The sequence below is a fragment of the Chiloscyllium punctatum genome, chromosome 25 (genome assembly GCF_047496795.1).
Source record: "Chiloscyllium punctatum isolate Juve2018m chromosome 25, sChiPun1.3, whole genome shotgun sequence".
Lineage (NCBI taxonomy): Eukaryota > Metazoa > Chordata > Chondrichthyes > Orectolobiformes > Hemiscylliidae > Chiloscyllium > Chiloscyllium punctatum.
Window position 1 is genome coordinate 87,450,447 of NC_092763.1, and position 14,614 is coordinate 87,465,060.

The 14,614-nt window shown below is 43.1% G+C and overlaps 1 protein-coding gene across 4 annotated transcripts in view; it reads right to left on the reverse strand.

The window, feature by feature from the left end:
• Positions 1-14,614, reverse strand: part of ints6l (integrator complex subunit 6 like) — a 163,304-nt gene that overhangs the window by 69,128 nt on the left and 79,562 nt on the right. For all 4 annotated transcript variants that reach the window (XM_072595653.1, XM_072595652.1, XM_072595650.1 and 1 more), the window contains one exon: positions 2,348-2,476. In XM_072595653.1, the coding sequence (XP_072451754.1) occupies positions 2,348-2,476 (129 nt within the window). The remainder of the gene's footprint in view (positions 1-2,347; positions 2,477-14,614) is intronic.

Here is a 14,614-nt window from a genome sequence, read left to right on the forward strand (position 1 = left end):
CTATCCCTTTCCATCGCTAAAGTAAACATAACCAAATTGTGGTCACGATCACCAAAGTGCTCACCTACCTCCAAATCTAACACCTGGCCTGGTTCATTACCCAGTACCAAATTCAATGTGGCCCTGCCCCTTGTTGGCCTGTTTACGTTCTGTGTCAGGAAACCCTCATTCACACATTGGACAATAATTGACCCATCTAAAGTACTTGAACTATAGCATTTCCAGTCAATATTTGGAAAATTATAGTTCCCCCATAACAACTACCCTGTTACTCTCGCTCTTATCCTGAATCATCTTTGCTATCCTTTCCTCTACATCTCTGGAACTTTTCGGAGGCCTGTCAGAAAACTCCCAACAGACTGACCTCTCCTTTCCTGTTTCTAACCTCAGCCCAAGCTACCTCAGTAGACGAGTCATCAAACGTCCTTTCTGCCACCGGAATACTGTCCTTGACTAACAACGCACACCTCCCTGTCTTTTACAACCTTCCTTTATCTTACCAAAACATCGAAATCTCAGAACCTGCAACAACCATTCCTGTCCCTGCTTTATCCAGGTCTCCGAAACAGCCACAGCATCAAAGTCCCAGATACTAACCCACGTTGCAAGTCCATCCACCTTATTCCGAATGCACATGGCGTTGAAGTAGACACACTTCAAACCGCCTTCCTACCTGCCGGTACACTCCTGTGACCTTAAAACCTTATTCATGACCACACTACTCTCAACCTCCTGGACAACGGATCTACAATGTAGATTCCCAACTCCCTGCTGAAGTAGTTTAAACCCCCCTGAACAGCATTAGCAAATTTCCCCTCCAGGATATTGGTACCCTTCTGGTTCAGTTGTAGACCATCCCATTTGCAGAGGTCCCACCTACCCCAGAATAAACCCCAATTATCCAGGTATCTGAATCCTCCCCTCCTGCACTATCCCTGTTGCCACATGTTCAACTACTCTCTTCCCCCTATTCTTCACCTCACTAGCACATGGCACGGGTTACAAACCAGAGATAACAAATCGGTTTGTTCTAGCTCTAAACTTCCATCCAAGCACCCTAAATTTCTGCCTTACATCCCTATTCCTTTTCCTACCTATGTCCTTGTTGTCTAAGTGGACCACATCTTAGGGCTGCTCCTCCTCCATCTTAAGGATCCCGAAAACACGATCTGAGACATCATGAACCCTGGCACCTGGGAGGCAACACACCAATCGTGAATCTCTCTCATTCCCACAGAATCTCTGATCTGTGCCCCTAACTTTGGAGTCCCCAATGATGAATGCTCTACTCATCTCTTCCCTTCCCTTCTGAGCAATAGGGACAGACTTTGTGCCAGAGACCTGTACCCCATTGCTTACCCCTGGTAAATCCCTCACCCCCACACCACCCCAACAGTATCTATAACAGTGTACTTGTTATACAGGAGAACAGCCACAGGAAGCCCCTGCACTGACTGCTTCTTACCCCTTCTAAAAGGCACCTAAGTATCTTCATTTCTAGGAGTAACTACCTCCCTATAGCTTTTATCTATAACTATCTCTACCTCCCGAATGAGCCGGAGTTCATCCACTTCCAGCTCCAGTTCCCTAACACTGTCTTCAAGGATCTGGAATTGGGTGCACTTCCTGCAGGTGTACTCAGCTAGTGTCCCTCACCTCAAACATCCCACAGGAGGAACATTGCACTGCCTGCACTGTCATCCCTGCTAAATTTACTTTCTAAGAAATGAAAGAGAAAAAAAGCTTACCTGATTTCCCTCTAGTAATGCAAGGTTAGAGGCTGTGGGTGGGAGGCCCTATAGGTGTTGGGTCTTGGGTGTACCAAACACCCAATTTATATACCTTCCCAAAAGCCCCCACCTTTCACTCTCACCGCTCCTCACTGTCATTATTTTCTCAATATATCAAAGCAATGAGGCATGAAATAGAACTGAATTCCTCATGGTAGTCAAAAGCAGATGGTACGAAGTCAACAACCCTTTTTATATCCTTCTCCATTTAAATTTCTACTAACTTCAATAGAAATAAATATCAGAAAAGGGGAAAGGGTTACAGACTCAGTAGCACCCATTTTATGTTGTGATGGAGTCAAGATCTATCCTTGTTTATGCTAAATCTGAGATTAATCTCTTCAAAATGGCCTTCCTCAATGCTGATATACTGGATAGCCATCCTTCAAGATGCACAGTTGATATGTTAGGGCATTGATCAAAAAGAGGCACACAATATATTACGTAAACGTTCAGAAATTTTACAGAAATGACAAAATCTAATCATGAATACTCCCTGTAAACATTTTGCTGGTTATATTCCAACAGGAAAAATGTTCAAGGAATATTTTTCTTACCGTCTCCAACTGGTGTTGGATCTGGTCCAGTTTTTTCAAAATTAATAACCACTCCACTTTGGACTTTCTGTACTAAGGATTCGAGGCACTGGTTTAACATTCGCTGTGTACGCACACAATAGGACCGACCTTGAATGGAAATAAAAAGGCAACTTAGGCATCCTGATCCACTTTAAATCCTGAACTTCCTAATGCATTGCCTCAAACTCTTTAAGAATTTGAAAAAAGTGCATTTTAAAATTTATTTTTCCATCCTAAAAGCAAAGAGGAGACACAATGGGAAACTGAAACACTTGTAATGTAACCCCCACAATGTGCAAGTGAGTGTTGCCAGCAAATTATCAAAATCATTCCGCACTGTTTCCTGCTGCGTATATGACATTTAGTAATGAGGGATCATTTACTGTAGATTGCCTCCAACATTCTGTGTGTGAACTTCAACCTCCAGAAATAAATAGGAGTTTTTTTTCTCTCTCTCTCTCTCTCTCTCTGTCTATCCATCTTATCAGAAATCATTCTCTGGGACAGTGTCCCCATAAATTTTCAGGTTTCAAGTCAGATGATCTTCCCCAACTCTGCTGATTCACAGCCTCACTCGGGAGCAGATCCACTTGTTCTTTGCCTGTAGAAACAACAGGTGACATCTTCAAGCCTGGTGACAGCACAGGAAGATGCCAAAAGTAATATGCACTCCCACAACCTGCTGCATCAACAGGCCAACTGGTCTCTGTCTGCACTGACAACAGCTACACAGCACTGGTACAAAGTACCAATTAGACAGCAACAGAGTACCAGCAACAGATCAAGGTACCACGCACACAGAACAGGGAGCAGATTAACCTCCTTCACCCTCTGCTTATTTAGGTAGCAAAGTGATTTTGGGTTGTTGGTCCCCACACTGTGCTTCTCTAGCCTGAGCAAACAACTCTGGGTCTTGAATCAGTTTGTGGCAACAACCAAAAAAAGACCAACAGATCACAAAGGCCAGTTTCATTCCTACATCAAGAAAGGGGCCCCCGTAGGTCCCTTTTATATCTTTCCCCTCTCACCCTAAAACTATGCCCTCTAGTTCTGGAGTTCCCCCACCCCAGGGAAAAGACCTTGTCTATTTATCCTATCCATGCCCCTCATAATTTTGTTAACCTCTATAAGGTCACCCCTCGGCCTCCGATGCTCCAAGGAAAACAGCCCCAGCCTGTTAAGACTCTCCCATAGCTCAAATCTTCCAATCCAGGCAACATCCTTGTAAATCTTTTCTGAACCCATTCAAGTTACACAACATCATTCCAACAGGAAGGAGACCTGAATTGCACGCAATATTCCAACAGTGGCCTAACCAATGTCCTGTACAGCTGCAACATGACCTCCCAACTCCTATACTCAATACTCTGACCAATAAAGGAAAGTATACCAAACACCATCTTCACTATCTTATCTACCTGTGACTCCACTTTCAAGGAGCAAGGAACCTGCACTCCAAAGTCTCTTTTTTCAGCAACACTCCCTCGGACCTTACCGTTAACTGTATACGTCATGCTCAGATTTGCTTTCCCAAAATGCAGCACCTCACATTTATCTAAATTAAACTCCGTCTGCCACTTCTCAGCCCATTGGCCCATCTGGTCCAGATCCTGTTGTAATCTGAGGTAACCCTCTTCGCTGTCCACTACACCTCCAATTTTGGTGTCATCTATAAGCTTACTAACTGTACCTCCTATGCTCGCATCCAAATCATTTATATAAATGACAAAAAGTAGAGGACCCAGCACTGATCCTTGTGGCACTCCTGGTCACAGGCCTCCAGTCTGAAAAACAACCCTCCACCACCACCCTCTGTCTTCTACCATTGAGCCAGTTCTGTATCCAAATGGCTAGTTCTCCCTTTATTCAGTGAGATCTAACCTTGCTAATCAGTGTCCCATGGGGAACCTTGTCAAACGCCTTACTGAAGTACATATAGATCACATCTACTGCTCTGCCCTCATCAGTCCTCTTTGTTACTACCTCAAAAAGATCAATCAAGTTTGAGACATGATTTCCCACACAGAAAACCATGTTGACTCTCCCTAATCAGTCCTTGCCTTTCCAAATACATGTACATCCTGTCCCTCAGGATTCCCACCAACAACTTTCCCACCACTGATGTCAGGGTCACTGTGGTCTATAGTTCCCTGGTTTGTCCTTACCACGTTAGCCAAACTCCAGTCTTTCAGCATCTCACCTGTGACTATCGATGATACAACTATCTCAGCAATCACTTCTCTAGCTTCCCACAGAGTTCTAGGGTACACCTGATCAGGTCCTGGGGATTTATCCACCTTTATGCGTTTCAAGATATCCAGCACTTCCTCCTCTGTAATATAGACATTTTGCAAGGTGTCACCATCTATTTCCCTACATTCTATATCTTCCATATCCTTTTCCACAATAAATACTGATGCAAAATACTCATTTAGTATCTCCCCCATTTTCTGTGGCTCCACACAAAGGCCGGCTTGCTGATCTTTGAGGGACCCTATTCTCTGAGGAGAAAGTGAGGACTGCAGATGCTGGAGATCAGAGCTGAAGATGTGTTGCTGGAAAAATGCTGCAGGTCAGGCAGCATCCTAGAACAGGAGAATCGACGTTTTGGGCATAAGCCAGAAGGGCTTATGTCTGAAACGTCGATTCTCCTGTTCCTTGGATGCTGCCTGACCTGCTGAGCTTTTCCAGCAACACATTTTCAGACCCTATTCTCTCCCTAGTTATCCTTTTGTCCTTAATATACTTGTAAAAACCCTTTGGATTCTCCTTAACTCTATTTGCCAAAGCTATCTAGTGTCCCCTTTTTGCCCTCCTGATCTCCCTCTTAAGTATACTCCTACTGCTTTTATACACTTGTAAGGATTCACTCGATCTATCCTGTCTATACCTGACATATGTTTTCTTCTTTTTCTTAACCAAACCCTCAATTTCTTTAATCATCCAGCATTCCCTATACCTACCAGCCTTTCCTTTCACCCTGACAGGAATATACTTTCTCTGGATTCTTGTTATCTCATTTCTGAAGGCTTCCCATTTTCCAGCCGTCCCTTTACCTGTGAACATCTGCCCCAATCAGCTTTTGAAAGTGTCCTTCTGAGAAAAGACAGACTTACCTGTGTGAACATCATATATTCTTATATAGGATAAATCTCCTCTTTATTTTTAACACTTGCCTTTCCTACATAATCAATGAGAGGCAACTTGATCTTGTACTTACTAAAACACAACACGCCATTTTTATTTGAACTCACGATTTGACCATTACATAATTCCTGGTCAGCTAGAGGATGTTTTTTTTCCAAAAGGAGCAATATTCTGACCAGGGAGTTGAGAATACATGAGAAAGTAACATATTAACTTTTTCTATTGGCATGTGCGTTTCTCAGTGTAATGTGTATGCAATGACTTTAAGCATGTTGCTCAGGCAGCAGTGTAGTGCAGTTCAGTTGTTGACTTTGAGTTAAAGGCTTAAGAATGGACACAGTACATCAACAAAGAGAGGTAGCACACAGATAGTGATGGAGTCTCAAGGATAACAGAAGTGAAGCCCTGAGTACCTCCACCCAGAGAGAAACTGCAGGACATGTCAAGAAAAAGGCAGTTAGAACAGATAACTACAGATTTAGTGGCTTGTTTTCAGGAATAATCAATGAATTAAAATTCAGAAAAAAAACCCAATGAACTGCAATGCTGGAAACCAGAAACCAAAACAGAAACTCCTTGAAAAACTCAGCAGGTCTGGCAGCATCTGTGGAGAGAAAGCAGTGTCAACAATTTGGGTCCAGTGACGTTTCTTTAGACTTGTTGAGATTTTACAGCAATTTCTGCTTTTGTTTATGAATGAAAATGCAGGGTGAGAGTTTCAAGATGAACCCTGAGGGGGGAGGTGTCGATTAGATCAGTTGGTGAAATGGTTAGAAGAGACTGTGGTGTAGAATAAAGCTAACATCATGGGTTCAACTTCGGTATTGACTGAGATAATTCTTGGGACCCACCTTCTCATCTCACTCCATATGATATCACAACATAAGCCATGATTGGCATCCTTGGACAATGAAGATGCTACATCAAAGGGAGTAAGACTGGACATTGGATATTGCAGTAGGTGAGAAAGGTACCAAAGAAGAAGCATCATATTATGATTGTTAGAAATCTGAAATAAAAACAGTAACTGCTGGAAATATCAGCAAATCTGGGAGCATCTGTGGAGAGAGGCACAAAAGGGTCAATGGCAGGGGTGGGGAGGGGGGGTGAGGTGTTAGGGGGTGGAAGCTAAGTAGGTGGACAGAACTATCCAACAGGATTTCATCCCCCATCAGTGATGGCAGCTGGCCAACCCTCCCCTTCTCATTTTACAACAGTGGGTGAGGCTTTGGGGGAGGGACTCACATTGGGGCTTCACCATTTTCCAATTGAGGTTGTGAAGTGGGGAATAAATAAGCAACAAAGGGCCCATTTCTAAGCCACTCACATTTAACAATCAGTAGGAGAGATGATGCTGAACATACAGTCTGACAGCTTTAATCCTACTGCAGAGTTACTGACCGCCAATTTACAAATAGCTCAAAACGTTGACTCGCCTGTTCCTCAGATGCTGCCTGACCGGCTGTACATTTTCAGTACCAAACATTTTTGACCCTAATCTTTGAGGAGGATGGGGGGGGGGGGTAGGGTGGGGGTGGTAGTGGCAGGAGAGACTGGTAGCAGGCACCTAAGTTACATACTTAAAGGCCTTACTGAGGTCACTTTTACTGAGCTGTTACCATCTTATTGGCATAGGGACAACCTCCCATCACATGGGGAAGTCACCAACTAATTGGAAGCAGCCATCCAGCAACACAGAAAACCGTGGACAGGAACAGCTTCCTCAAGGTCCCAACAACATCCCTAAAAAGAGATTTTCTCTCCAGCAACTGCCCCTTTGGAATGGAATCCATTCCTGATGAAGGGCTTTTGCCCAAAATGTTGATTTTTCTGCTCCTCGGATGCTGCCTGACCTGCTGTGCATTTTCAGACCCAATCTAATCCAGACTCTGGTTTCCAGCATCTGCAGTCCTCACTTTTGCCTAGTTTCAGGTTTTCTGATGCTTCTGACTGCCAGCAGCTCTTGCTGGTGAGTGACCATTCATAACAGCCAGAGCGTTGCCAGTTAGGCAGATGGCTGGCACACATTTCATCCCACCATCACCAAACTCCATATTAATAATAAGATCCTGTCTGTTAACAGCCTCCCCCTCTACAGAAACTACTCAAGCGACTGAGTATTCACAGCACTTTTTGTTTAGAGGGTGTTTTTAAGGAGGTGCTGGACAGTGAGTTAAGTGGCAGTAAAGCATATCTTCCAAACACACAACCAATACCACCTAGAAGGCAGAGTACGAACACCACAATTTCCTGCATGCTCCCTTCAAGTCACTCGCGATCCAGATTTGGAAATATATTGTCATTCCTTCAGTGTTGGGGGGCAACTCTTAGAACACCCTCTTGCATGGCACTGAGGTCATCTCTACATTATATGGACTGCACAATTCAATGTGGCAGCTCACTACCACCTTTGCCAAGTCAATTAAGGATGGGCAATAAATACTGGTCTAGCCAGCAACTCTCTCACCCCACCTTACTTGTAAATTTTAGTTCCTCTTTCAATACACCAAGAATGGCAGAGAGGAATAAACCAATCACAAACATGAGTGAAATGGCACTGAATAAATTGTTGAAGTTAGTGCTGACAAGTCCTTGGATTTTGTTGCAATTCATCCTCGGGTCTTGAAAGAAGTGGCGAGTTGTTGCACTGGTTTTAATTTTCCAAAATGCTTGCAATGGGAAAAGTGCCATGAGATTGAAAGAGAGCAAACATAACTCCTTCATTCAAAAAGTGAGGGACACAGGAAACAGAAAACTACAAGCTTATCAGCTGTCCATTTGTCACAAGGAGAATGGTAGACATTATTCTTAAAGAAATTCAGGTATCAAGCAGAGATGTTAATCAATTTATTGCAGTTCTTTGAGGAGGTTCCTTACTGTCCCTAGGACAAATAATATCTCTAGAAGTATAAAAAGTACATTATGTAAATTGTGAGAGACTGCAGAGTTCTGAGATGCTGTGGGAACTGGGTATCCTTGTGTACGAATCACAGGCTAGTATGCAGACACAGCAAATAATTAGGAAAGCAAACTGAATATCATTTGTCATGAACAACATTTGAGATGTTAAGGGGTTAATCTGCTCTGTTGACCTGTAAGAAATTGGATGCTCCGGGGTAGGGTGGTATGTTTCTCTGTCTTGCAGGTACAATGTAAAAAATTTACTTTCAGAGTATCACCCCCTATTCAAAAATCAATAAGAACATTGCAAGTAAACTTCTGACCACACCCTGCAGTTAAAAAATGATTTACATCAGATTTTGCCATTAAGGGAAGATTTACATCACATTGTTTCTGGAGAAAGCCAGGTCACTGCATTGTGTCTTGAGTGGCGCATAGTGACTGTGAGGTAGTGGCTGGGGGTTGTCTTATGGACATTACTGACAGTGGTGTAAGATTTTGTATAAAGGAAAAACTGGTTCCTTTGTTCAGAGAGCTTCTCTTGACACACTTCACAAGCATTGCAAAAAGTGTTAAGTGATCCTCCAAACCTTGCACTTGCTTAATAAGTTTTGACTGTTCACAGAAGTTGGCATATTGCAGTTGCACAAGTGGTAAGAATTCAAGAAAAAGAACCTAACACACCGAATACACAAGTAGGGAGTTTATGCTCCAACTACAGTGGAACCGCTGTTATCTGACATTGGATTATCTGAATATCTGATTATCCGACAAGACCACAAGATTCCAATGCTTGGCTAAACTATGTTATCCAGTATTCTATTGTCCAGAATTCGATTAACCGAACAAAATACTGCCTGCCTGTGTGCTTCGGATAATCGAGGTTCCTCTGTATACACCGGTCTGGTGAGGACACATCTGAAAGTAGTGTGTACAGCATTGGTGACCTTATTTAAAGATGGATGTCAGACAAGGTTAACTAGACTAACATCTGGAATAGGCAGATTGGCTTATAAGGAAAAGTTGAACAGACTAAGCTTGGATAATCCTACACTAGACCAGGATAAAATCCTGTACAGTCTTAACAGAGTATTTGTGGAGAGGATAGTGGTTCTTATACGAGAATCTCCAACCAGGCGTCACTGTTTAATAGGCCAGGAAACACCCATTTAAATAGACAATTGGCATTCGTTTTCCTCTCGATGTCATAACTCTTTGGACCCCCCTTCCAGAAAAGATGGTGATGAATATTTTTAAGGCAGAGATGGATAGATTCTTATTAAGCAAGGGTTGAAAGATAGTCAATGGTGGGCAGGAATGTGGATAGGTAGTTAGAAACCGGTCACATCGATCTTAGTGAATGGTGGAACAGGCTCTAGGGGCTGAATGGCCGATTCATGCTCAGAAGTTTTAATGTTCATATATATCTCTATTGGTTTTTTGGTCCTATTTTGCTAGATTCCAAATAGTCTCAATCATCAGCTTGTTACCTATCAACTGCAAAACTTAAAAAAAACTTCTTGCTTTGATCTAATGGAATCTTCTCTCATTAGCCAGAGCTAGATCACCTTTCCTGGTGGAATTTTGAAAAAGCTACGTGAAGAAATAATGATATCGTGCTATTGTGTAAATTGGTATAACAAGCAGGGCAATTTGCAGATGGGGGTGTGCCATACATCTGCTGCCCTGGTCTTGGTAGCAGGTGTAAAGTGTTTGGAGGGTATCACAAAAGGTGGCTTGGAGTGTAACCGCACTGTCAGTATTCAAAATGCATGCCCCTTGAAGGATCAACCTGAACATCAAGAGTTGACTTGAGAGCAGATGATGCTTATTGGAACGTGTGTTTAAGAGTTGGGTTGTATAGATGAAGGAAAAGCCACAGGTGGTTCTCTGATGGAAAAATAACGCCCAGTTGTAAGAGCATATCTGGACATAGATCATAAAAATAAAGAAATAAAGAGCTGGGTTCTTCTCCTGTGTAGTACTGTCCCTACCTTTGAGCCAAAAGGCCCAGATTCAATGTATCATAACAACTCTGAACAGGCTAATTAAAGATCTATCTTAAAAGAACTGGAGTCACTGTGACCACTGCTGACTCTTCTGATGCTGGAGCAGAAAAGCCTGCCATCTTAAAAGAAGTAAAAAAAACACAAAGAATTGGATGTATTGAATCTTTTGGCACAAAGTTAGCACCCCTACCTCAGAGCCAGGAGGCCCAAGTTTAAGTCTTGTCTGCTCTGGAGCTCTTTCCTTACATGTCTGAATAGGTTGATTTGAAAATATCAAGAACTGGATTCTCATACAAAAACAAAAGAGCTGGGTTCTTATCAAATGAGTTGGTAAATTGGCCTGGGTTAACTGAATGTAAAAGAAAGAGCTGGGTTCTTCCCCAGTGGGGAGTGGACTTCTTAACAGGGAAAGGAATCCATATGGGAAAGATGCAAATTTTTTCTGTGCTCAATTATAAATTTGTATTAAGTCTTTGAAAACCTTCAGAAAGTTTTTTCCTGTCTAATAGACTGATATCTATATGGATATCAATCTATTAAACATGTAGCACAAATTGACCATTCTTTTGATAGTTGACAGTTCCAATGAGTGTTTGCACTTCTTACACACTTTCATCTCTACTTTATACAACTGTTAAGAGCAACTAACCTCTTCCAAAGGTGCACTCCATCTCTTAGAAATGGCACCAGGCCATCCACAAGGTTCAGTCTTGTTCTTATGAGGTCTAATCTACACACAGCTCAAAAAGATGACATATTTGGGTGTAATTGCTGATTTACATGGTCAGCTATTTCCAGGAATCACCACTTCTACTCCTGTGAAAACAGCAAAGACTGGGTCTAGTGGGACAGAACCTCCCAATTTTGCTTCTGCTGCCATTTTCACGCAGATGGATGTAACTCAGGTCAAAAATTGTTTAGCTTTGTTATGTCCTTAATCTCTTGGCTCTGCCTCTACTGGGCTCACATTTGGCTGTACACATTTTTTTCACATACCAAAGATTTTTACAGTCCATTTGTGTTTCTGCCTAGTTTACTTTTGTCTTCACCTCCTCACCCCTTCATCCATCCCTTAGCCTTATACTCAAGCTCCTATTTTCTAATTAATTAAAGAGTCTCTCCCATTCGACTAATAGAACATAGAACACTACAGCGCAGTACATGCCCTTCTGTCCTGGATTTTGCACCGCCCTATGAAACCAATCTGAAGCCCAAGCAACCTACACTATTCCATTCTCAACCATATGTTTATCCAGTGACCACTGAAATGCCTTTAAGGTTGGCGAGTCTATACTTGTTGCAGGCAGTGCATTCCATGGCCCTACTACTCTCTAGTAAAGAAACTACCCCTGACGTCTGTCCTATATCTATCACCCCTCAATTTAAAACTACGTCCCCTTGTGTTAGCCATCACCATCCGAGGAAAAAGGCTCTCAATGTCCAACCTACCTAATCCTCTGATTATCTTATATGTCTCAATTAAGTCACCTCTCAACCTTCTTCTGTCTAATGAAAACAGCCTCAAGTCCTTCAGCCTTTCCGCGTAAGACTTTACCTCCATACCATGAAACATCCTAGTAAATTTCTTCTGAATCCTTTCAAAACCTTCCACATTATTTCTGCACATAATACTCCACGTGCGGCCACACCAGAGTTTTCTACAGCTGCAGCATGACCTCATGTTTCCGAAACTCAATCCCTCTACCAAGAAAAGCTACCACATTGTATGCCTTCTTAACAGGCCTATCAACGTGGGTGGCAACTTTGAGTGATCTATGTACATGGACACCGAGATCTCTGTTCACCTACACTACCCAGAATTTTACCACTCGCCCAATACTCTGCATTCCTGCTACTCCTTCCAAAGTGAATCACCTCTCACTTTTAAACTCCATTTGCCACCTCTCAGTCCAGCTCTGCAGCTCATTTATGTCCATCTGTAACGTATAACATCCATCGGCACTATCCACAATTGTATTGACCTTAGTGTTATCCGCAAATTTACTTACCCATCCTTCTATGCCCTCATCCAGGTCGTTTATAAAAATAATAATATTCTTAACTTCTCATTAGGATTGGTCCACCTTTCCTGCTCGGCTTTTTTGCTTCAAATAAATGTAAATATTCAAAACCGCATTTAAAAGAAAAGCTAGCCAGAGACTACCTACTTTTAATAAACTTACCCAATCTACCTTGGCTAATTTAACTCTCATACCTGTATAGTTACCTTTGTTTAGATTAAGCTCCTGTTTCAGACTGACCTGCATCACTTTGAAACTTAATCAAATTCAGCTTCCTATGGTCACTCTTTCGTAGAGGCACGTTTTCAGAAGATTGTTAATGAACCACTTTTAATTGCACAGGGGGAGATGGTGGTATAGTGGCAATGTCACTGAACTAATGATTCAGAGGCCAAGGCTAATGTTCCAGTGACTCAGGATTGTACTGCTGGTGGAATTTAAATTAAATTCAATAACTTTGGAATTGGATGGTAGTTACAGTAAAGGTGGACCTGGAGTAAATTGCTCAGTTTTCTTCTCCTTATGGGGTAAAAACAATGACTGCAGATGCTGGAAACCAGATTCTGGATTAGATCAGATTAGATTACTTACAGTGTGGAAACAGGCCCTTCGGCCCAACAAGTCCACACCGACCCACCAAAGCGCAACCCACCCATTCCCCTACATTTACCCCTTTTACCTAACACTACGTGCAATTTAGCATGGCCAATTCACCTGACCTGCACATCTTTGGACTGTGGGAGGAAACCCACGCAGACACGGGGAGAATGTGCAAACTCCACACAGGCAGTCGCCTGAGGCGGGAATTGAACCCGGGTCTCTGGCACTGTGAGGCAGCAGTGCTAACCACTGTGCCACCGTGCCGCTGGAAGAGCACAGCAGTTCAGGCAGCATCCAAGAAGCTTCGAAATCGACGTTTCGGGCAAAAGTCCTTCATCAGGAATATAGGCAGTGAGCCTGAAGCGTGGAGAGATAAGCTAGAGGAGGGTGGGGGTGGGGAGAAAGTAATATAGAGTACAATGGGTGAGTGGCGGTGGGGATGAAGGTGATAGGTCAGGGAGGAGAGGGTGGAGTGGATAGGTGGAAAAGGAGCTAGGCAGGTAGAACTAGGGTGAGGTGACAGTTTCCTCATTTCCCCTTCCCCCACCTCACCCTAGTTCTAAACCTCCAGCTCAGCACTGTCCCCATGACTAGTCCGGACTTGTCCTACCTGTCTATCTCCTTTTCCACCTATCCACTCCACCCTCTCCTCCCTGACCTATCACCTTCATCCCCTTCCCCACTCACCCATTGTACTCTGTGCTACTTTCTCCCCACCCCCACCCTCCTCTAGCTTATCTCTCAACGCTTCAGGCTCACTGCCTTTATTCCTGATGAAGGGCTTTTGCCTGAAACGTCGATTTCGAAGCTCCTTGGATGCTGCCTGAACTGCTGTGCTCTTCCAGCACCACTAATCCTTTCTTCTCCTTATGTCAGGAACCAGATTACTGACACAGGAGTGCTATACAGGACTGACCTGTGAAGAGAGATTGGGCAAAGATTTGGGCAGCACAGTGGTTAGCACTGCTGCCACACAGCACCAGGATCCCAGGTTCGATTCCAGCCTCGGGCGACTGTCTGTGTGGAGTTTGCATGTTCTCCCCGTGTCTGTGTGGGTTTCCTCCAGGTGCTCCGGTTTCCTCCCACAGTCACAAAGATGTGCAGGTCAGGCGAATTGGCCATGCTAAATTGCCCATAGTGCGAGGTGTATTAGTCAGAGGGAAATGGGTCTGGGTGGGTTACTCTTCGGATGGTCAGTGCGGACTGGTTGGGCCAAAGGGCCTGTTCCAACGCTGTAGGGAATCTAATCTAAAAGTAGACTTTTACGTCTTATTCTTCAAAACTTAAAGAGAATAATGTCATTTGAAAAATGCAAAATGCTTAGAGGGTCAGACAGGGTAAATGCAGGTAAGATATTTCTCCTTTTGATTTGATTTATTGTAGTCACATGTACCTAAGTACAGTGAAAAGCTTCGTTTTGCAAGTGTTTATAAAGGCAGATTATAGCATGCTTAGACAGAACGAGTCATACAAGGTTATGACTGCACAGGAGTTAACCAAGTTTAACATTATTTGAAGTTAGAGAAGTCCATTCAGCAGTCTGATAACAGCAGGGAAGAAATTGTTCT